Source organism: Phoenix dactylifera, chromosome 3 (assembly GCF_051530095.1).
Source record: "Phoenix dactylifera cultivar Ajwa chromosome 3, Ajwa_hap1_PhDact_Kaust_v1.1, whole genome shotgun sequence".
NCBI classification, from domain to species: domain Eukaryota; kingdom Viridiplantae; phylum Streptophyta; class Magnoliopsida; order Arecales; family Arecaceae; genus Phoenix; species Phoenix dactylifera.
The window spans coordinates 31,303,315-31,328,001 of NC_143192.1; the positions used below are offsets into that span (position 1 = coordinate 31,303,315).

Here is a 24,687-nt window from a genome sequence, read left to right on the forward strand (position 1 = left end):
CACTTCTTCAAATCAAATAGGACTGCTCTAATGCTAATATTAAGTATCTTGCACTGATACATACGTTAGGAGAAATATTCACTTCAGAGATTTGTGACATGGAATCACAAAACAAGTGTAAATCATAAGCTACGCCAAACCAAAAACCAGAGATAACTGTCTGGTTCACCGCATACCAACCAATAGCCAACTAACACAGACTTCGATACTGATTCAACTAACCTTGTATTGTACAATATAAATTTTAGATTTTTTTTTTAATCTTTAAACAGCGATAAACTTTTATTGTACAATGAGAATTTAAGCAATCTTAACACCTTCAGCCTCAGTTCTCAATCATCATTCCTGTTTCTGCTTTTCACCCATCCCATCACGCACGCCCAATGTGTCACCATGCCAAGCAACGTCTATACAGGTTCTGACTTTTGCATTTCATTAAACTCTACTAATTAATACGAATCAGAACTTATTGAAGCAAGCAAATAAATTATCAGTCACCTATAAAAGAAAATCAGATGCCATTACATTTGTGAGGTCCAATAGTTTCACATCGGAAAAACTCGTTTCAGAGCCTGGGCATATGAGACGGATATCTCCAAATCCTACGAACACGTTATGGGTGGAAAACAAAATTTGGAAGGGGTCTGAGCGGTGCATGCGGAGCGCGTGCAAGCCCCGGAACCTGACAATATCTGGTAGAAAAACCCCATGTTCCCTCATCATGTGGCCCCCACGTGGGCACTAAGTACCGCACATGCCCCGCGGAGGCGTGACATTTGGTATCAGAGCCGATGACAGCTTTTGTCCGATGATGGTTAAGATGTGAGGCCTAATAGTCCCACATCGAAAAAACTCGTTCTAGAGTCTAGACATATGAGGCGGATGTCTCCAAATTCTGCAGACGCATTTTGGATGAAAAACAAAACCGGAGAAGAATTTGAGCGATACGTGCGGCGCACGTGCGGGCCTTAGAACCGAACAATATCTAGCAAAAAAGCCCCGTGTTCCTCCCTTATGTGGCTCCCACAAGGACACTAGGTACCGCACGTGCCCCACAGAGATGAGGGGGTGACATTTGATATCAGAGCCGAAGACGGCTCTTATACGATGGTGGAAAAGATGTGAGATCCAATAGTCCTACATCGGAAAAATTCATTCCAGAGCCTGGGCATATGAGACGAGTGTCTCTAAATCCCGCAGATGTGTTTTGGATGGAAAACAAAACCAGGAAGAAATCTGAGCGGTGCATGCGTCGCACATACGGACCCCAGAACCGAACAATATCTGATAAAAAACCCCATGTTCCCTCCTTATGTGGCCCCCACGTGGGCTCTGGGTACTGCACGTGCCCCGCGGAGGCAGGCGTGACAACATTATTTCTAATAGTTACTCGAAAGTCGGATCTAAATGAAAATGCAACTTAAAATAGCAGAGATTGCAAAAATATCGAATCATGTTTGTTACTAATTAAGTACAGCCATTATATAAAAATTCCATCAAGTCCACTAATTAAATCAGAAACTAGGACATCCGGAAAAGTTCTCACAAGCAATATCTGTTCGGGTAGCAACAAGACTTTGGAGTACAGATCAAGTAGTCAAACGTTGAGACGCTGAAGGCATTTCTCACCATAATAGAAAAGATTTTGACATCTCGCAAATCCAAGCCTTTCAGCCATCATACAGTTAATTTACCGCACAGCTTTCAGTAAGAGCCCAATCGAGTGCCTCCAAGTATCGCAGTCAGCCTCGGTCCTGGATTATTTTGCCATAAACCTCTTTAATTGCACTCGCTCTACTTCGATTGTTGAGTAGACAAAATCCAACATGATGCCACCCTTCCTTTTTTTTGATATGAAAGATATTTTTCCTTTACATTTGACCATGCATACAGGTTTGAAGAGTTGTGATGCCAATTTTACATGCCTAAACAGCTTCACTTAGTATAGGCATGTGAGCAAGGCCTGCTCTACAACACTGGCAGCTTGATGAGCACCCTGGGACTCCTACACGTTCAAACCTGCAAGCACTTGCTTGATCTGATGTAACAAAACAAAAGTCTTGCTGCACTGACTCAAATCTCATGCGACCAGCATGAATGCTTAAATTGAGTGGGCCTTCTCAACAAGCAAGGCTTCCAGCCTCTCTCTTAAGTGCTTCTATATATGGAAATATTTTGGTCACGTGAGATCCATAATAAAGTGAAAATATTGCTTCAGCTCGTTTAATGCTGCTACGAGCAGCAGCATGATCATCCAAGGACAGCTGAATGGAGGTAAGCTTCATCAACTCATGGCCGATGACAATATGTTCGGCATGATAAAGCTTGTTGAGGATCTGACAAGTAAAAAAAGAAAAGTGCACCAAAATGTTTGTAAAATATTCTACTGTAGGAATATCCAAAGCAAGGTTTTAAAAACTCGGTATGGTGGATATTCCATCCCATCTTGGTCCATTTCTCAATTGTGCCATTTAGACACTCCAGACGGTTGGATGCCCTGCCATCCCATTGGTATTTAAAACCTTGGTTCAAGGAAAGCATCAAAATAAGCATATGATTCAAAATTCTGAGTTAATTCAAGTATCCAAGGTATTGGGTATCACAGGTGTGGAACAATTCTATTCTTAGAAATAAATGAAAAATAGCATTTCATAAACATTTATACAAAAAAATGGTCGCCTTCATAATCACCAGCAAGATGGAACAGCAGGCAGGAAAAAATCAAGATTGAAAAGAAAAAATACAGAAATTAAGAATCCTGAAGAACTAGGTGTAACAATGTTTTTGGAGCAACAGTGATTATAAATAGTTCAAACTTTTAATGCCGATAGCTAGAAAAATTCCGAAAACATGCATGTCATGCTAGCTTCTAACCTCCACATGCAACACTGTGCAACCTACTTCATAGATGTAAAAGATTAGGTATATTGTTATCCAAGCCCCCAGGTCGACCAGTTAAAAAAGATAGAAGCAAGTAGGATTCCTGTGCACTTAAGCTTCAAAATCTTTTTGCATGCACATATAGCATATAATTGGAACAAACTAACCCAAGTCATTTATTGCTTAACGAAATCTTTTCCTATTAACAAAGAATAAAGAACATAAGGTGGCAACACCATCAAGGCAGATTCCAAGTTTGGGTTAAAAAGGCAAATGGCAACACAAAAGATTCGTTATTAAAAGATCTAATCAGACTATGAGTTCTACTACGTTCACCTCTGGCTGCTTATGCTATGAAATTCCTTGAAAGTGATTTACTGCAATGATTTAATCATATTGGAATGATATGAAATTCCTTCAACCCAAGGCACCGGCATGATATTAGCTGGGTGCCAGAGCATGCCAAGCATTGGTATGGCTTGGCACAGAATATATTTTATCATGCCAATGCTGGGCCAGCATGTCAATGGCACGCAAACTTAATCCTCGCCCCTCACTCTTGATCTCCTCTACAACGTCCATGTAGGGCGACTGGCTTATGCTCATTTCATGGGAACGACATCATTAAATTAGCATTAGGTAAAAGGTTCAAATGTCACTTCTTACAAGTCAAAAATAACTACATTTAGACTTTTGTGTCACTAACTTTGAACTTAGTTGAATATAAATAGTTGGCCATGTCTCACCATTGCTGAACAGTGGTCGACCATGCCACCTTTGTCACTTGAAGCTCACTTTTGTTTTACTCAGTACCCCAAAAAGGAATTTCTCCTTCTAAAACTTCTCTTGAATTTGCTTCTGCAGTACTCTCACTTACCTATGAACTAAGTGACTGAGTTTTCCCTGAAGTCATAATCCTTGGGCTCAGCATGGTTCTTTTCTCTTGATGTCCAGCTTACTGTACTTGATATTAGAAAAAGAAAATAGGCCAGAACCTCCGGCACTGCATTGTGAAGCCTATGAACCCTTCAATCTAGGGCATTAAAAGGCTGTAGTACTTAGCAAATTCAGCTAAAAGGCCATTACTGAATACATATGTGGTTTTGAGAAGTTTTTTATAATGATGCATATTCATTTTAAATCAAGTATGCACAACAGAACTGAGTTTAGTCCATCCTAGCTTTGAGTTAGGCAGATTTTTCCTTTCAACCTGACTTTAGCAGTCAACCTCAACAAGCCAAATCTAAATCTAAGTAGGGGTTCACATCAAACTGCACCAGTTTAGCTTTTTGACACTTGAATGTGCATATAGCATACAGCAAACAAAAAGCAATACATGGTGACATTGACATCATATTAGATATTATTGGCAGCTGATTGCAATTTTGAGTATATCAAATCCAATAGATATCTAAAACGAACATATCTTCCATTAGACTACATGAAAAGTTAAATACCTCTATCGATGCTATGCAGTGATTCATTGCACGTTCAAAATCTCCAATCCTAACATAGGCTTCTGCAATATTGTCTTCAGCCTGCATTATTACAGAGAAATTTTTGAATTGAAACTAGTTCCCACCACCATGGATGTCACCATATTTTTTAATTTCATTTTTTTGTGTTTGTTAATAAGAAGCTATTATCATGAACTTTTAAAATTATCACATCAGTAAACTACTTAACCATAGTGAAACCATGGAAAAAATATTCAGTTTTTAAAAAACTAGTCATGAAGATAAAAGCATTCAAGTTATACTAGACTAGAACACTTGTGACTCATTATTTCAGAAAACTAACCTCTGCAACAACTTTGCTATATGGATGCCAAATCAATTTAAGGTGACTTAAGGATTCCAAGGCATCTGAGATTGAAATTTCTGGAACTTCTTTTGAATTTAAAGAATCCCTCAACCTGTAAATATATAACTTTACGTCTCACAGCCACCAAGAGTAAAACTAAAAAAGAAAATACATACTAAATGTCTAATTGCAACAAGTATAAAATAAATACCTTTGGATGTTTAACATGGCGCTGTTAGAAGCAGTAACTGAGGATTTCAAATCACGATAAAAGCCACAACTCAAGCAATATCCTGGATAAATATCACACGTGACACCTTTGTCTTTAAGCAACATGTGTGCCACCTTGCTGATGTCCATTTTATGCTTTGAAAACTTCATGACATGCAAGACATTTCAGAATGCAAAATGATATTCATCAATACTGCACATGCTAATGACATAATATCGACTTAAAGTAAAAAAGCTTCTTGATAACAGATCTGCACTAAGTGTAGATTATCATAGCATACAGGCAAAGAGAGTTTGCAGCTATAAGATGGACCAGAAACTTGCAAAAGATCGTCCTCAATCTTTTTGTAATGAGCCACATGTGAGACCACACCTAGACAGCCAGGATGAGAACACCGAAAGGCATTTATAATAAGGTCTGACAAGTTCAACTCTGAACAACTTGAGCACTGGCATTTAAATGAGTATTGCTCTTCAAGTAAATTCTGCCTGCCTTGAAGATCCAATTGCCCAACCTGCAAGGAAATTTTTCACTGGTGAAGCAGAATAGATACTAACAACCTAAATCCACCTGTAAAAATTCATATACAGAATAGAAGAGAGAGAGAGAGAGAGAGAGAGAGAGGAAGAGAGAGGGAAATAGATATGGTTGTTGATATAACACTGGCAGATAATATCCGCAAAAATACCTGGGGACCATAAGATAGCTCAAGTGGATTCCATGCTGGCACAAATTCTGTTGAACGTATTAAAAGCATCCGCGCAAGAAAATAAGCATGAATATTTGGCTGGCAGGAGTGATTAAACAAGCTTCCAGTTGAATAGATAGCTTGACCTACTCTCGCCTATTTTAAAAACACACAATAAAGAACAAGATAAATAAAAAAGGACATTTAATTATTTTAAGTCAGCAAAGAAAATGTGTATATATTACTCATAGTAAAAAAAAAAAAAGTTTTATAGAAATATAGTCAACTAGTTCCCAACATATTTTCCAATATCTTCACACAAAAGAAAAGTCATACACGAATAATCAGTAATGCATAAACATTTATAACATGGCTTTCTAGGTATTATGATATAGACCTCTTGCCCAATGTTCCCTTGGCTAGAAATTTGGCACCAACTTAGAGGACAAATTAAGACCCTACTATCAAATGGTCTTAAATTGTAAATGATCATACTTCACCAGCTAAGGCAAAAGAAGGGGTTTGAAGCACTGGGGTGTTGTAGAAAAGGAAGGCTTAAATGCAAACATGGGTTGAAAGTGGGAAATTAGGTCTGCTGATTGGACCACAATCTGATTGCTAGCTAACTGAGGACAGAAAAAAATATAACCTAGACACCAGTCACCAGTTTCAGAACACTGGCAGCGGACTTGTAACTTTATTAAGAATTTAAATTAGAGGCAATGGACTTGAATTTGTTCTATTACAACGGGAAGTTCCGAAGCATCTGTAAGAGATTTTGAAAAGAAAAAGCATAATCTAAATATGGAAAAGTTTGATATCTCTGCAGAAATAATAATTTTATTGGGCTCAACTTTTTGATCATTACATGCGACGAAGTGTGCATTCATTTTGCCAATGAGGCTTAGGTCAGCTTATTAGCACCCTTCTCCATATCATAGCACTGGGAGAGATTCCAGCTTTGAACCTAGAAGGTGGCACTACCACCATATTTCACTTAAAAAAAACATTTGTTTTGTGGTCAATCAAGTTGTTAATACATGTTGACACTGGCAATTTTTCCTCGACAAGTGCTCATTAGCTGTTCTCTTTAGTGGATGAAACTCTCCCTTGTGCTAGCATTTTTTCTTGGGCCATTTCAAGTCATATTTCTGATGCCTGTATTTAATTTACATAACAGAAAACTTGTAGCAAACACTTGATGTGATGCATTATAGTTGATTATTATCCTTAGACCTGAGTAATAGTTTCTAAGCTAAAGGTTTTTGAAGAGTACTGCACAAATAAGTTTCACCTCTTAGCTTCTAAAGCATGCCTCACAACTGCAACATAACATTAAAATGCTAGACACAAGGATCCCAATAATTCTGACATGTAGAATAGGTTTAATACAGTATTTGCATAGAACATATATTATTAGTTAAAAAGGGGTTATTGTTGATGCTGATCATCATAATGTATGTAATATTCTGAATCTGTAAGACAAACGGTTTATGCTGAACAGATGTTCATGCATCCTTTATTATTTAACAGCTCATATTACTAGCACACTTGCTATGCATACTGATTTTTGAATTTGCAACAGCTAAAAATGTTGGTCATGAAAGATAATACAAATGCAACCTATAATTTGATTTTATCTTGTTGAATAAATAGTCCATATGCAGTAATGTATTTGCAAGTCAGTTATTGGTCATGAGTGGTAAAGCATTATATCAAAATCCTGAAATTATACCAAAAGAAAATATGGAAAGCCTAAAAGTTGGAGTCGATACAAAATTAAATATGAAACAACATAGTCAGAAAAAAAAAAAATTAATCCAAATAGAAGTTTATTTATTCTGTAAAACCTACAGAGCAACCCAACATGATAGATGCAGAATTTCTAACAAAAAGCAGTCTGCTCACAAAAATCTGCGAACCCTTGAACATAAGTATCTTATATAAGCTATAAAATATAGTTCTTTTCTATATGGAAAAGGTGACAGCACAGATATAATTTACAGTATCGTTATTTAAATGGCCGCATGATAATTAATAACAAAAACAAATAGCACTACAAAATTTTTGTTCTTCATTTTTTATTTTATTCCAGTTTTGATTTTCTTTTGTGCATTCATTTAGTTTCAAATCTTTTTCTGGTTTGACCAACTAACCTAGCTCATGAGAAGAACTCTTCTAGAGGCCCACTACTTTTTCTTCATGGGACACCAACAGTGGCTATCCACTAAATGTTCAAGTTCATGATGAACCTTTGCTTAAAGAAGAACTCCAATATAGTTGTTGACTGCGTTGATGACCATGGTTACAAGAATCTTCTGTATCGACATATAAAGACATGTTTTCATTATCCAGAAACACTTGCAATGAATATCACCATTTTATCTCAATCTTTACCTACTTTCTGTTTTACTTCCCTAAGACCTTCCTACTTTTCAGTTTCTCAACCATCCTTGTCTTTTCTTTTATCTTCTACATGGCTGCTTCGGAGGAGCAAACACAATGGTTGGATCATTGTATCCGCAGAGATGATTGCTAGAAATGAATATACTGGATGGGGTGAATTTTTTCATAGGATAGAAGTTAGCGTGCTTCTATCCAGAATTCTCTAAACCCTATTTCAAGATTAGATCTAACTTTCTAAATATCCAGACTCGTGTAGATCAAAAATTCCCTATTTTGCAACTAGATTAAATTTTTTATCAGCACTACAGTAATGTTTGTTTGCCACATGATCTAGAATGCATTAAGGAGGTAAGTAGCAAATTATTGTTATTCCAGATGCTAGAACATGTTTCCTGGTAAAAATGCAGTATCAACAACTTCTGCTGAAGAAATGAATAAATAACATATGTTCCAATTAGCAGCACGCATGCAAAGTGCAAAGCTTTGGAGGAAAAAGAAAAAGGTGAGACAATTTGTTTAACAGATACAAAATGGCAAATGTCAAATTATAAGAGTAAAATGAGATTATCTATTTCATGGTAAACCCTATGTATTGCTCATGTTCTTGAAATACACGCAGGCATCCAGGAAAAGTATAAAGAGTCATGCTTTTTTCTTTATGTGAGGCATGAGCAAACATTAACTACAAGCTGAGTTAATAAACAAAGGTGTTTTGTACTTTATCACGACCTTAAGCAGGCAAACTATTTGTATATACTATACCCTTCCAAATAGCAGGTAGGCCATTGCAAAAATCTTATTACAACCATCAATGGGTCCCAATATGATGAAGTAGGAACAATTTCCCCTAAATGACACCTCCAGACCAGACTTGACAGCCATGCATTTAACACACAAGCATGAACATGTCCACAAAGTGGCTTGGACCTCAAGATATATTTGATTCGTATTTCTCTGTTTACCCTTGTTTAATATAATCCCCAATATGGATCATCTGAATAGTTTTCTTCTTTTTCGCAAAAAAATTTACTTCCAAAAAAGGATTAGTTAAGGTTTCAATAACCTCAGTGTAAAGTTGTAAACTAATTACAAAATCCCACATGAAACTTCTAACCTGATCGCTCTTCTTCCAAACAAACTAGAGCATCCTAATATAACAACCATAAAGATTCACTTACATGGAGGATGTGGTGATCACCACATTAGCTTTAAAAATACAGGTAACCTTTATACATTTCTTATTCGTGTTGCAGTCAATGCTGATTCCTTGTTTTAAGTGTTAAAAGATACATTATTTTTGATACTTCTCTGGAGAGGCAGTCTTATTAAAACATAGACCAAAATGAAATATTATTCAGAAATGCGTAGCAAAAATTATGATATGGATAGAATCCATGATGAAGATAAAGGCTGCCATTTTGATCAAAAAATCTTATTTTTTAAAACCTTATAACAAGAAGTACAAGGTATATACACTCTGAAGATATTTTTATCAATGAATCAATGCTTAATGGAGAACTATCAGCTGCTATGAAAAGAAATAGGTTTATATGGAACAAAAAGCATGACACTCAAAATATATTATTCTCAAACAAACCTGTTCTGTATTGCAGGTAAAAGCATTTTCTATTGTGGAGAGCTTCAGTGGCTTCTTCAGTGCCTCATGTCCATCTAACGAATTCATATGGACAACTGCCATAGAATTCACCTTGACTTGGGAAATCAGCAGAACCAACTGCAGAAAAGGTGAAGATTCACGTCAATATTTTGTAAAATGGTAAACATAACTGAAAGTTGCATAAATCTTAGATTTTGTTTTTCTACTTGACTTGTTAAAATACCAATACTGTGCATGGAAAATATATAAGCCTTGATAAATGAGATTAAGCATCAAGTCAATGTCTGTCAAGCAACAGTTATATTTATATGTTTTTTAACATTTCACTTAATATTATTATATCAGGAAAGAATTCATATATAAAATCACAAATATAAGCACAAGATGAAACTATCCAATAATTACTAAGAGTCCACAAGCCTTTAGTCAGAAAATATAAAACTGTTGAGATATATTTACGGTTATTACTGAAAGGAGGTTTATTTGGTACAAAATCCAAGGACTTGTGTGTAAAAATTATTGCATAGAGCTCCATACAAATACAAATTAAGGTTTGAATAATGCTAAAGCCCTCAAACAAGGACTTATACTTCTAAAACCATTATGATGGAGACATCAGAGCCCTTCATCCAGATGATAGAGCCATCAGAGCAATTTGAGTTAGGCCCCCAGATTGGGCCCACTCGAGTCCGCGTCATCTCTACTTTATTGCATTATTAGTTGCTTTTATTATTGATCGAGTCAATTGGTTAGTTGCTTTTGTTATTGGTCGAGTCAGTTTGGTTAGTTGCTTTTGTTTTAGTCAAGTCAATTGGGTTAACTGTTGAGTCGTGTAATTGGGTCGAGTGATTAGATCGATTTTGGTATGTAATCAATCGGTTGACTTAGTCAACGGATTGAGATCCACTTTTGGTATATTGTCAATTGTTTGACCTGATGTAAGGCCTATATAAAGACCATCCCTCTCATGAATTAGGGCAATTGAATGATTGAATGAAAACCTAACCTCCTTTCTTCTTCTTCTTCTTCTTCATCCTCTTCTCTTCTTCTTGCGTCTCTATAACCTCTTTTTCCTCCTCCTTCCCTTCTTCTTTCTCTTTCTCTCTTCTTCCTGCAGTGGTTCGCCATCAGCTTGGTATCAGAGCAGGCCGGCTTTGCCCCTGCTGTCAAAGCCACGATCCAGTTTCTTTTCTCTCCTCTCTCTCTCTCTCTCAACCCTCACACGAAGAAAAAGAGGAAAAAAGCCCCTCATCTGTTGCCAAAGGAGAAGACCCCCGTTTGTTCCCTCCCTCCTGTGCCAGCACCCCACCGCCACTGAAGCCTTCCCTCTCACCTCGTTCCTCCCCCTCTCGGTTTTCACCATATATAAAAAAAAAAAATATTCCTCCTCTGTTGGAACCCTTTTCCCTCCTCTGTTGGAACTGAGAGGGAGAGCCCCCCCCTTTCCCATGTCCGAGGCCGCCGCACAGCATCTATGGCCACCACCATAGGAAGATCTCCCCCACCTCTGCATCGAGCCGCCTCCCCACCGCCGAATTTCGCTAACGAGCAGACCACCCGCAGTGCCACCCCACCTCCACCTTCACCGCCGGAAGCCGCCTTCGGCCGCCGCCATGACCGGCCACCCCTCTTCTGCAACCGCCCGTCGCTGCAAAGCCCCGCCGCAGCCCATCCTCGCAATTGCCGCCGCGAGGAGCGGCTCGCCCTCTCGAACCGTTGGGAGGTTGAAGAAGGCTAAGGTACTGGGTAAGTGCTAAAACCCGTTAACCCTCAACCCGTTAGCCCAGATCCGAAAAAAAAGAAAGAGAGAAAATACCTGTTCATCTTCTTTCCCGATCTTCTCCCTCACGTTGCGGAACCGCCCTCTCCCTCAAGGTCGTCCGCATTGCCCTCGTCACCACGCCGCAGCTGCCGCACCACGACGTCCTCCGCCGCAGTACCTCCGCTGCCGAACGCCGATGCCCAAGCAGTCGACGCCCAAGCCGTCGGCGCCCAAGCCGTCGGCGCCCGAATCGTCGCTAGCAGCCGTCACCGCCCACCCGTCACCGCCTCTGCGCCAGCCGCCACGCTCCGCCTGCCCTTCGCCGCTGCAACGCCCTCCGTCCTCTTCCTCACTACCGAACCACCACCGGCAGATCGCCCGAGCGCCGCCTCCTCCGCCAACACCGCCGTTCACCTCCCTCCGTCACCACCTACCGGCTGATGCTGCCGAACGCCTCATACAACCCCCACTCCATCTTCCTCACCGCCCATTGCCCCTCCCCAAAACCCAAATCCCCATTCACACCTCCACTTCCCCATCCCTATCTCCATTCTTGGCCGCTTACCACCTTCTCACGGGCCTAATTTGTTCTCAGGCCTGTGTCCTTCCTTTCCCCCCTCTTATTGACCCATGGCCCACCCAGGCCCTCGGGTCCATCAGACCGCAGGCCCTTCGGGTCCAACTACCCCAGCCTCTTCTACCCGCGGGCCTCCACAGGCCCGCCCTCCACTTCAAAAACCAAAACCCAACCAGCCCAACTACCTCAGCCCCTTTCACACTGCAACCCCTCTCCTTCCCCCCAACCCTATTCACACTTATCCGACTCCACCAAACCAGTTCCCTCCCCAATCCCGTTCACACAATAGCCAGTTTTCCCTCCCAAATTCCATTCACACCACAACCAATTTTCCCTTCCCAATCTCCTACGACCACTGGACCACACCGGGCAACCACATCAGCTTCATTGTCATGTATGCGTTACCTTCTTCTTCGCCAACTTTGGTCCCAACAGCACCACCTTCATCATGCCTGCAAAAATTTTTCCGGCCAGATCTGCACTCGACGGAGTCGAGTTTTTTCCACCTAGAAGGAGTTGATAGAGACATCAGAGCCCTTCATTCAGATGATGGAGCCATCAGAGCAGTTTGAGTTGGACATCCAGATTGGGCCCACTCGAGTCCGCGTCATCTCTACTTTATTGTATTATTAGTTGCTTTTGTTATTGGTCGAGTCAATTGGTTAGTTGCTTTTGTTATTGGTCGAGTCAGTTTGGTTAGTTGCTTTTGTTTTAGTCAAGTCAATTGGGTTAGCTGTTGAGTCATGTAATTCGGTCGAGTGATTGAATCGATTTTGATATGTAATCAATCGGTTGACTTAGTCAATCGATTGAGAGTCCAATTTTGGTATGTTGTCATTTGACCTGATGTAAGGCTATATAAAGGCCACCCCTCTCATGAATTAGGGCAATTGAATGATTGAATGAAAACCTAGCCTCCTTTCTTCTTCTTCTTCTTCTTCCTCTTCTCTTCTTCCTGCGTCTCTATAACCTCTTCTTCCTCCTCCTTCCCTTCTTCCTCTCTCTCTTCTCCCTGTAGTGGCCCGCCATCACATTATTTATTGATAACACACATTATTCACTTGATTCAGTCCTAGGTTGTGTACATGAGGGGGAAAATAATGGTTATTAAAATATGGGGTAAAATTTTACAAATTGTTGCAAAATGGCATTAACTGGCTGAGTTATCCATAATTTGGATGAAAAGGCCACAATTAATTGGCACGCCCAGTGTGAGCAACAAATACAGCTGTTATCAAATTCTCATTTAATGATTTAGTAGAAGAGGACTTGTCTTATTTGTCTCTTGGTGTCCAAAATGAATAAATGAAATAGAAAGAAACTAGCCTGGCTATTAATTTTGATTAAGTCACTTGCTTCCTTCTTAGCCATTGGATTTTAATAAATATTTGATATGTGGTACATACCTAATCCACAATATCATTAATTTTTTGTCACTATCCAAAATCTTATTTTATAATGCATTATTTCCAAAAAAATACAGATGATTTTATTGAGATGAGATTACTGAAAGTATCTCTAATAGTCATTATTTTAGTTGAACAACGATAATTTTAACTAATTATATAGCAACTGTTATTTAAATTTACTCCATTATTGTTAGATAATATAATGGAGGCATCAAAATCATTATAACAATGTCCATAATGTTATAATGGCCAATATTTTACATCTTGAAAGGGATAAAACTTTAGGTTGATAGAACTCCATCATACTAACAAAACATGCAATTCTTTATTTTACTTTAACTTCCATCCTTTTTACATGATATCATCCAGGCTCATGTGGCTATGGTTCATGTATTCTTTCCATGTATTCTGTAATCAAAGACCAAGATCATGATCTGCATGTGAATAAAGGAGTGCATAAAGAATTAATGTAACCTGGGAGAAGGGGCCTGTAAGATATTCTGATGTATGAATTAATTTGGCAAGGCAATAGGTGCTTGAGTGGCAATAGGCCCATTTATAGGTTCTTCCTGGAGGCATCATGCACAAGACCACAAAAATGCCTGCACAAGACTAGATAAGAGGCCTACTGGTTGATAGACAAAACTCACTGATTAATGGGTATGTCATTAGGAATAAACATTGTCTTCATGCCAAAAGTTAAAATTATCCAAAAGACCACAGCGAAGGTAGAGCACAAGATTTAGCACCACCTCTAGTTTGATTCAGCTACGAGTTTTCTTTGAAAAATATTTTTATCATATATACACAGACACTGACATATGTGTGAGCATACTAATGCATGCACCTTGACACAGATAACAGCCTTTTCAGTAATGACCTTTAATTTAGCTGTTATTTTGCTCCAATATACATTTAATCAAGGTTTCAATAATGGCAGTATGCCATTATAACAGACCCCTCTTGAAACCAGTAGTGGCCATTATAATGGTTATTACGGCCTTTACGGACTCCATCCTTGAAAACAAAATAATATTAAATAATTACCGCTACAATGGCGTTATGACTGTTATGGTGGTGTTACAACAAAAAAGAAACAATGGAAAAAATATTAAGAGCAGTGTTATTAAAACCAGTAGTTGTTATTTTTTCAGGAAAACTTGAAGCCAAAATTTAGTTTTCTAAATAATATTATTTCATCAGGAAACATACGATTTGCAAATAACAGCCACTATTTTCATTATATAATTTCCACTGTAACATGATAACGGTCAAACAATGGTTATTATTTAATTGCCTGTTATTAATATGCACGACACAGCTGACCCCCTCTGAAACCGTTGTAACAGCCTAATAACATTATAATGGCCCCTATTTTAAGCCATGGCTATAATCTAAATAGCATATTATTTATCATTTCATCATTTCTTTCATAAAAATAATATTTTAAAAATTAGTGTATCATGTTAGTTGGAAAGAAAATTATACATTTAAACAATAGCATGATTATTTTTTATTGTTATCCACATGGCATGCAATGATTGGATTACTTGGGAGGGCCCACTGTCCACAAATGGACCCTGATCATGGTCCTACAGCATGGGCCAATTATACATGTCCAGGTATGCTGTAGAGGCTGAGGCTTTCCGCTCATTCTTGCCAAGGTATCTGCTTATCAAAATTGGTTGCTAGGATGGGGTTGAATATGTAATAAAAACCATTGGTCAGCGCATGGATGGGTAAGGAAGCGAGAAATGATAAGCAGGGTCCTAGCACATCCTTACACACATTAGTCCATAGTGACAGTAGTGGGCTCCACCATATCATAGAAGGCACCGGTCAATGGAGGCTGGAAGAAAACACTGAACAGAAGCTCTTACATTAGGTTAAAGATATAGAACTCAAAAAAACATCTCAAAGCATATCCTGATCTGGATTTGCATCCCACTATGCACAAGTTCTGACCCGGTGTCACCTTCTGTCCCTATGAAATTCAAACTAGGATTCATATATGAAGATTTCACATATATGACGCAATGCAAGGAGTTCTCTATATATCATCGGTATAATTTTAAAAACTTTCTTAGTTGGAAAGAATTACAAATTAGTATAAAGCCATGCATAGATGGCTGGCATTCTTATGCATCCAATATCGTGTACAGATTGATAAAAGGGTATAGTTTGGTAAATATGAAAAGAAAGGAAAAAAAATAAAAATAACAGTAAAATAAAACCTGCACGATAGCAGCTTTTTTCTTCCCACAAGCTTGTTTTTTACTCTCTAGACGTCTATTATAGTAATTACCACTACAACAATGAAAAATTGCATTATGCCCAACAATATAGTATCTGTATATAATTACCATGTAATTAGCACATACTTATTAAACAAGAAAAGCCCATGATTAATGTACATATAATAAAAAGTGGAATTTGCAAATAAATATTTTAACCTAATTTGCATAATAAACTTCGAGAGTGTACTTGAATCAACTCTCAACCTAAAATTAACCAATTGGTTTTGAATTCTTGGCCAAGGCAACTATTCCAAGGCGATTGTTTTGCTACAGGAATTAGAAGGACTCTTTGTACAATAAGAGAATCAAAATATTAAAAAACAGAAACTAGTTATTATTTAATTAGTTCCATGTATTCTTTTCATGATAGAATCTACTGCTAATGCATCAGCTTATAACCTAATGCCATTGAATATAATGTGACAGTGAACCAAATAGTGGACATTTTGAACTGCTCACTGGCTTCCCATGTTGTACACAATACGCATGCATTGATGATTTACCTTGTTTTTCATAGCTTTACCAAAGAAGCAATTTCAAAACCAAGCTTCATGATCTCCATACTTTTTAATTATGATGAAACTTTATCTACCTTCTAAGTTCTAACGACCAATATCTATATATCACCAACATTTTCTGTTTTGATGACCCTAGCAACTGTTTACCTTCCATGTTCCAACATTCATGAGAATTTTTCTCTTCTTAATAGCATTGAGCAGATGCATGTTCATTCTAACATAAGACATTTCATGTTAGAGGGAAATACTCAGATTTTGCAACTACTTGCATTCTCGGTTATTGTAGTTTTAGACAAAAAAAATATTTTTATCTTTGTTTACCTTATTAGTTTTAGTACTCAAGGTTTTAAAAACTGGTACCAGAGGTGGTATTGGTTTTTGCCAGGCCAGTATGGAACCAGTACCCAACATATGGTATGGGAAAAAATCCAAGTATCATACCAGGATGCCCAAAAGTCCCTTTTTTAAATTGTTGCTCTTTTACATACTTTAAGAAAAATATTTGTCTTCTTTGAACGTATCTCTTCGCTCAGTGGTTAAATGGAAGAACCATGAACACAGGTGCATGGGTTCGAATCCCATGTGCAATATTATTTTTACCCCCACAAAAAATAATAAATGTTATACACACACACACACACACACACACACACACACATATATATATATCCTCACAAAGTACTATATATATCCTTAAAATATTATTATTATTACTATTATTATTATTATTATTATTATTATATATATATATATCAGCATTTTTGTTCAAGAGATTAGTACTTTCATGAAATTATTACATAATATACAGGAATTAGTAAATAATAACTTAACTATACATAATTGCTATCATCACCTTTTCTTAAAAATTCATCCAAACAAAGTACTGATGACAAAAATAATTTTAATGGTTCATCTAGATAGTACAATAATAATTTATTGACAAAAATAAATCATCTGGACAAAATATTTCACTGTAACTTTAATGATGACATACAAAAAGCTATTGGCAAAAATAGCTTTTCCAGATGGAAAAAAAAGAAAACATGGAAAATATTAAATTCATGCAAAGAAAAATAATTCTCCAAGACAATAAAAATATTTATTATAATTTTAATGATGACATACGAAAAAGTTATTGGCAAAAACAATAGATCGGAATAAATTCAATTAAACATGTCATTGCTTAGATTCAAACCCATGAATCTTAATAGCAAACATAAATCTCCAACCGCTATAACAAATGCCCAATGTAATATGATCTGGTACTTTTTCATATATATTTATATTCAATTGATTTCTACTTTTTTAGAAAAAGGAACTCTCTTTACTCTTCTCCCCTTTATCTCGTGCCCTAACCCCCTTTACTCGTCTACACCTCCCATCCGCTACCTAGCACTCCCACTTGCTACCCTCCGTTGTCCCCGTTCGATGAGTAATTGCCCTTTGCTACCATATTTGACACATCGAGACTGCTCCATCGATAGCAACACCATGGATGAAGTCTCCCTTGTCTTCTCTCTCTCCCATGACTTTTTTATATTAAGCCCCATTGAATGCCCTTCGAATCAGTTGTCTTGGTACTAACCAATACCAACCCATTCCAACCAGGATGCACGATCCATTCATTGTACCGGCCGAACAAGGATCTATGCCAGTCAATAACAACCCAACCCACCTGGGATGCCCTCTTTTTTGAGATTTTGGTGACCTAGGGGGGGTCCCCATGCTGGAACCCTATCAAACTGGTATAGCACTGGTGTACCATGCTGTTCCAACGGTATTTAAAACCTTGGTAGCACTCCTTTCACAGATGTTCACTTTCATTTCCACTAGCATATTGGCATCTTTATGCTTTGGCTTTCTCTCTCTGTGAAAACACTAAACTTTTTCTCAATCTATTGAGAGTTTTCTCCTTGGATACCATTGCCTAGAAGATGAAGCCAATTACAGCCATGATCCATTTGCTCAAAGCTAATGCATCCTTAGGCTTGCCAATTTGTAAAAGAATGCCCCATGGATCCAACACACCTTAGCTTAAGATCTTTTTTATGGATGTTCTAGCTCTAGCTACTACCCATGCAAGCAACTACCTTGGATCCGTCCATTTTACTAGCTAGAGTTTAACACTATCATTTAATTGTTCATGATATCTCAAAAATTTAGTGCTTTTAAAATCTACCGGGCAAACTGCCCATCTATGATATTCCATTGGAGAATGTACACTTGTCAGAGATAGTCTATTTAAATTGCATATATTGTGTACAAATATGTGGATCGTATTGACTATTGAGTGTGTATTGCATTTGAAGTCTATCCTTGGTATTAATGGTGGGCATTTATCCTCATTAGAGGCATAAAGAGGCACAGCTGTATGTTCAAACACTGACTTCTTTGGACAGAAAAGGAAGGCCTAAGCCCACCTAGATATTTAAAAAGAGGGCAGTTGGTTAATGCATAGATCTCATACCCTTTGGATATTTAAACACCAGACTCAATGTGGCTTCTTGACATTGAGAAACAAACCAATATGAAGTTCACAAGGTACGGCAAAACAAATGTTTTTTAATGTCAGCTCCAATGCTTGGAATGCTTTTCAACATTTTCCATGTTTATAGTTTGTTATCTCAGCCATGAATGGCTTGCAGTATTTGTGGTATTATAAGCTCCAATGAAAAATGTAAACAATCTATAATTTACAAAAATAACATCTTAATGAAGGTAAAATGACATCTAATAGCATTGTGTGCTAACACAGCCCTAGGAAGTACAGCTACATGTGGGGATACCCCAGTTCAATCAACGAACTTTGTTGTGAATTAAATACACTTCATGCATTTTAAAAAGAAAACCTAAATTTAGGTAATTGCTCTGCAAAGGATTATAAAAGTTCCCAAAAACGCTTAATTTGCAGATTACCTGTGATACAGAAGCCCCAATGGATGGGAAATCTGAACCATAATAATTCTGGAGACAATACGAAAGGACAGTTGCATATATATGCAACTCCAATTTATTAGCCAAAGGAATCTGACAGTAATTGTGGGCGAACTCCTATCAAAACAATGGCAAAAATGATGTTAACTTAGCAAAGGATCTTTCCTGCAGATGTTGAGAGCATAAAGCAGTTGACAATAAATATTTAAGTAAACCAAGATATTTACCAAAGTTTCCAGGGGATTAGAAATCTTCCCAGAAGACTTCTTTTCTATATACTTAGACATTACTCGTCCAGCCAAAACGACGTCATGGGGCAAAACAGCAGACCAATGTGCACCTCCACATTCATGTCTGTGTTCAGGATTTTTCTTAATGTTCATATCTGCTGCGGCGCAACTGACTTGGTTTGCCAAGCTGGCATTCATTACATGTTTTTCAAGTTCTGCTGATAGACACTTTTGTACAGTGAAACTGCCTTCATTCCTCAAAAACTGCTGCCCTCCCGCTTGTTCCTGGCAATGCTGAGAGCAGTAAATTGGTATCGTACATGAATGACAGAATAAGACGTCTGCTGGAACTTCGCTGAAGCAAAAATGGCAATGAGTCTCCCGGCAAGACTTCATCACAATCTGCAGTTCACTGTTACAAGTAAGAACATATAGCAACTTCAGCAGAAGGACAAAATTCAAACATGACTGAAAGTCTAGAATTATATGCTGACGATTGATTGAAGATGAATTATTGTTAGGATCAGTGGAGACGCCTGGCATTGTTTACTTGTTATACGTATATGTGGATACATAACTACAAAGAAGAAGACAACCACAAAAATGTGGATGCATAACTAGAAAGAAGAAGACAACCACAAAAAATCAGATGACTTGAGGGAGATGAAGGAAATATTTAAATAATACCGCAGCAAGTGGTTCTTCAGTATGAAGCAATGAAGCTGGAGGGATGTCATCTGCGGAAGTCATTCCTCTGCCTTTAGATGGTATGAAGACACATTGTAGTGCAATATGGTACGATTCAGCTGTCATTTAAGTCCAATATCACATTATTCCTCAAAAAATTCAAATACACATTAAAAATATCCACATGAAAATCCATTCTCAATGATATCAAAATAAAGGAACTGCCATGCAGAAGGAAATGCCAATTTCCTAATGTTGTTGATCTTTTGAAAATTCTTCCATTAATCGACTTAAATTGGACTGGTTAAAATAAAACAGATTGGAAACCAGACACCACCCTTCCTTTATCCATACTTGGACTAAACATTTGCAGAGCCTTCCATGTTTTCAAAACTCTATTAAGCTTAACTTATTATCATGAAGAAAAACAAATAACAGGAAAAAAAAAGGGTCAGCCAAACCTATATACATAACTTGAAGAAAACACATTTGCTCACACAATACTACAATTCTTAATGTTTTAGTGTAAACTAGTTAAATTCAAATGCAACATGATACCAAGAAAATATTACTAAAAATAGACTTCAATTTACATGGATGAAAGCAACCAGGTGATCATGCAGTTTCATAAGCTAAAGGAGCAAAAGAAGCTATATTAAGTTAAACTAGGGAAAAAACGAATTAAAGGCATGGACTCGAGCAAGGGAGCCTCTAGTGCTAATTAGTAAGCATGATCAGATAAACCTTGGCAGAGTATTGTATCTGTAACACTAAAACTTTACGATGAATGGCAAATAATAATACAACAGATAATCCTTAATCAGGAAGAGGTTTAGTTCGAGACAGATAGGTGACCCAGATTTAGGGTCTGGAAGCATTAGATTGTAGGGTTCTGTAGAAACTTTGGAATTGACTTCAGAAATAGAATTTTATAAAAAAATGCCAATTATTAAGTTTGAAATTACAGAAAATAACATCAACAACTTGATTTCAGCAATATATAAGTTCATGTGAAAAATTTAAATAAGCACAATACAGAGAGAAAGAGTGAGAGAGAGAGAGAGAGAGATAAATGAAGGGTTTCATCTTAGAAAAAATAATAGGAAAACAAGACTAGCTTTGTGGTAACATTGTTGTTATTGCCAGCTTGTTTTATCAGCCAAATCTTACATTCTTAATGACATCATGAAGACGTGAAGATAAGTGAAGAAAAGAGTAATTATCAAAATGGACTAGAGTGTTTGTTAAACCTACAACAACGAATGGGAAGATGTTTTCTCATTAGTTTAATTTCAAATTACAAAATTGGAGTTTCCAAAGCCTAGCCTAAGAGATCACTTCAAAAAACCATATTAATGACTTTACAACCCTGTTAGCCTAATCTACATGAAAGATAGGATTATAGCTTTAGCCAAAGTCCCCTAACGACCATGAAGCATAACACTTCTACATAACAGAATCATAAAAGGTTTCGGAACAACCTATATTCTGTAACAGTATTCCTCATTGTTCCCCCTTTAATTCATTTAAGATTCATTAAAGGAATATAAAACAAAATCTAACATCCAATTTGCATTATCAATTCTGCTGAATAAAGAAGTCATCCTCAACTTTAAACGTACTAGATGCTTTTCAATTTAGATGATTCACGAGATAATTAATAATAGAAAGTATCAAATTCGTGCCTCCATCATATAGTTTTTTTCCCTTTCTTACTTAAAATTATCTTGATCACTGTACGATTCATTATATCAGGAACTATGATCAAAGCTTCTTACAGAGGAGGCCTCATTATATCAGGAACTATGATCAAAGCTTCTTATAGAGGAGGCCATTTCTAACCAGGACCAGACAACCTGCCTAAACCCACTCAAAATTGTGGGTGAGGATTTTTCATAAATGGGTTGGGTCAGGGTTTATTTGAGACCAACTCATTCACGAATGGGCCATGTTTGGTTTGGCCACCAAATCTAATGAACCACCATGGGTTGGAGAGACCCTTGAAACTTAGCCTTAGTCCCCAAGAACGGTAGTAATAGTGCAGCAAGCAATGAGCTAATCAAGGCTTAGTTTGGGTGATTAGAAAGGTTATGTAGCTAGTAATTAACAAGAAGAACAAAATATTGTAAATTAGACCAAGCAAGCAAGCAATACACCTTCCCCATTTGACTTAGTAAGGTGTGATTGATGGATTGGTCACCATTATGTTTTAGACTGGAAACCAAACACAAGCAGGCAAGCAAGCACAAGAGCGAGCGAGAGAGAGAGAGAGAGAAAGAGAGAGAGAGATTTCAATGCCAAGGCAGAGTTGTAAACGAACTTGTTGATTTATAGCATGGAACACCTAATGAGGCACATTCATTTTTCTTATCTAGATTTTCTTTTATCTCTTTTGCAAGTTTATTTCATCAACCTTTTCCTAAATCCCAAACTTTGATTTCTCTCATATGTAATATAAATTGTTAGAATTAATTTTTATTAAGTATGCATGTATATAAGACTTTTCTAGCAACCATATTTAATCAAGGTCCGCCAAACCGATATCGAGACCCATACCAGTCAACGGATGGTTCGAAATGGTACCGATTCGGTACCGTGCCGACACAATACGCTTGGGGTGCCGGTCTAGAACTGGCATGCCCATTTTTTAAAAAATAACTTTTTAGGTTTGATTTATTGGTATCATTTTTTTCAACTATTTCAATAATTTTAAATATAATTTGGTATTTCTATGATCCCAGTATAATCTAAATGATACATCTTGTTGTTTTAAAGTGACACAAAATATAAAATGATTAGTGAGATGTTGCATGCTATTAGAAGCAACATGAAATATTCTAAAATCAACTAGTGAGATGAAAAATATAAAATAATGTAATCAATTACATATATTTAAAGTACAACATATATATCGATATCCAAAATTACATTGAGTGGCAATGCTTCTCATGGATATTCGAATCACTAGCATAATCGAGAGGCACATTGGCTCATCTCTCTAACCAAACGACATTGTAGTTCTGTACGCTCATCCCATAAACAACGTGCTCTAGGTTATAAGCACTTCTCGGATCTTCCGTTGAATCTCTAGCTCTGAAAGGTGAACACTGGCTGATAATACAGCTATGGAGGGGGCCATTTGAATATGCCGACAGCAAAATCCAACCCGTAAAATGCTCCGGGCTACGTAGAATAATAGCCACTAGAAGACGATGCCTCAGACACACTATATTCATATCCGTAACCATATGAGGCATAGGTTGCCTATGGCTGCAGATAATAGGATCCACTATATTACTCGGAACATTAAAAGCTATACATAATCCGAAAATTAAAAAAAATTGTAGGATTGTACAAATCATCTATAAATCTGCAACATATCATGAAATCGTGCCAAAATCAAAAAAATCAATAATTTTGGCATGATCTTTTCTCATTTTGCAAATTTCGAGACATTTTTTGGTTAAAAAATGAGGTAGAAAAGAGAAAGCATACCTTATTTTGAGTTGGATCCTCCTTGAATCATGTTGAATCGACACGTTTTTGGCCCGAGGGGAAGGGGTGTTGAAAGAAAATGTTAGCAAAGCCGGATAAACTTCTTGGGCCTTTCCAGCTTTGTTTTAAAACCAAAAGGAGAGAGAGGGGGATCAATTCAGAACCAGTTCGACTCGGTGCGAACCGGCCAGTTTGCACCGGTTCCTACTAGTTCTGGCCGATTCCAATCGGTTCGAGACCGGTTCCGACCAGTTCTGGCCGGTTCCAAAAAGAACTTCAAATTATTACTATTTTTCACAACAATGTTTGTAAATTCATGTCCTTAAATCACTCAATATTTTATCTTTAGCTAATAAATTTTTGTTATTGATAATGGTCATACTCTTCTCTATGGCTATTCTTTTAAGCTCTTGAATTATTTTTAGTTGTCTTCCATAACATGGGAAATCTAAAATTTTGCAGCTTGCTCCAAATAAAAAAGCCATTGATAATTTTATACTAAAAGTAATAGTATATTAGTTATTAGAAATATAACTAGCAATGCATCATTTTAATTTTTATAGCTGCTTTTGATAATGTCAAGCACAAATTCAAATCAAACATATATTTTTATTCTTTTGACAAGAAATGGTTTATCATTGTACTAGTGTTTATTCATAATGTCAATACTACCCCCTAAAGAGAAAATTCTGGCTCCACCTCTCGATGCTTACATACCTCACTTGGAAGCATGGCATCCATCAGTCTTCCAACTCTCCTAGCAGTAATGATGCATACTCAATGATGACAATCTTATAATCTATCTTAAATTGCAAGTTCCCCTTGCCAACGTCACATTTCTTGTAAATATATTTGTCTTTGGCCATCACCATTGTATTACATGACAACTTGGCCCAGCAGGATTTGCAATATGTAACCTCCTTACCTAACACACGAACAATTTTGCTTTATATTTCACTGTTGTTGCAATTTTCCTTTTAACCGAATCTTGGCCATCAACATCACAGCTTAGAAAGCCTCCTTTTTGCTGCTTGACACTATCAATGCAACTAAAAGTATTCAGACTCTGACATCATGTTACTGCTAATTCTGCCATGTCACAGCGATTGCAAGGTTACCTAATCATAGGTTTAAGAATATTAAAGCCATAA

At 37.3% G+C, this 24,687-nt stretch overlaps 1 protein-coding gene across 5 annotated transcripts in view; it reads right to left on the bottom strand.

Moving 5' to 3' along the window:
• Nucleotides 1-1,456: 1,456 nt before the first annotated feature.
• Nucleotides 1,457-24,687, bottom strand: part of TPR9 (Tetratricopeptide repeat (TPR)-like superfamily protein) — a 28,355-nt gene continuing 5,124 nt past the window's right edge. For 2 of the 5 annotated variants that reach the window (XM_088717950.1, XM_088717949.1), the window contains 11 exons: nt 20,042-20,160; nt 19,352-19,756; nt 19,107-19,241; nt 13,850-13,987; nt 9,607-9,744; nt 5,604-5,759; nt 5,196-5,429; nt 4,895-5,058; nt 4,681-4,795; nt 4,338-4,418; nt 1,457-2,336 (listed from right to left, as the gene is read on the bottom strand). In XM_088717950.1, coding sequence (XP_088574076.1) covers nt 2,121-2,336; nt 4,338-4,418; nt 4,681-4,795; nt 4,895-5,058; nt 5,196-5,429; nt 5,604-5,759; nt 9,607-9,744; nt 13,850-13,987; nt 19,107-19,241; nt 19,352-19,756; nt 20,042-20,160 — 1,901 coding nt within the window. In that variant the 3' untranslated portion in view covers nt 1,457-2,120. Of the gene's footprint in view, nt 2,523-4,337; nt 4,419-4,680; nt 4,796-4,894; nt 5,059-5,195; nt 5,430-5,603; nt 5,760-9,606; nt 9,745-13,849; nt 13,988-19,106; nt 19,242-19,351; nt 19,757-20,041; nt 20,161-24,687 lie in introns of all 5 variants that reach the window. The other 3 variants (XM_088717952.1, XM_088717951.1, XM_008815601.4) reach the window with 3 other exon arrangements.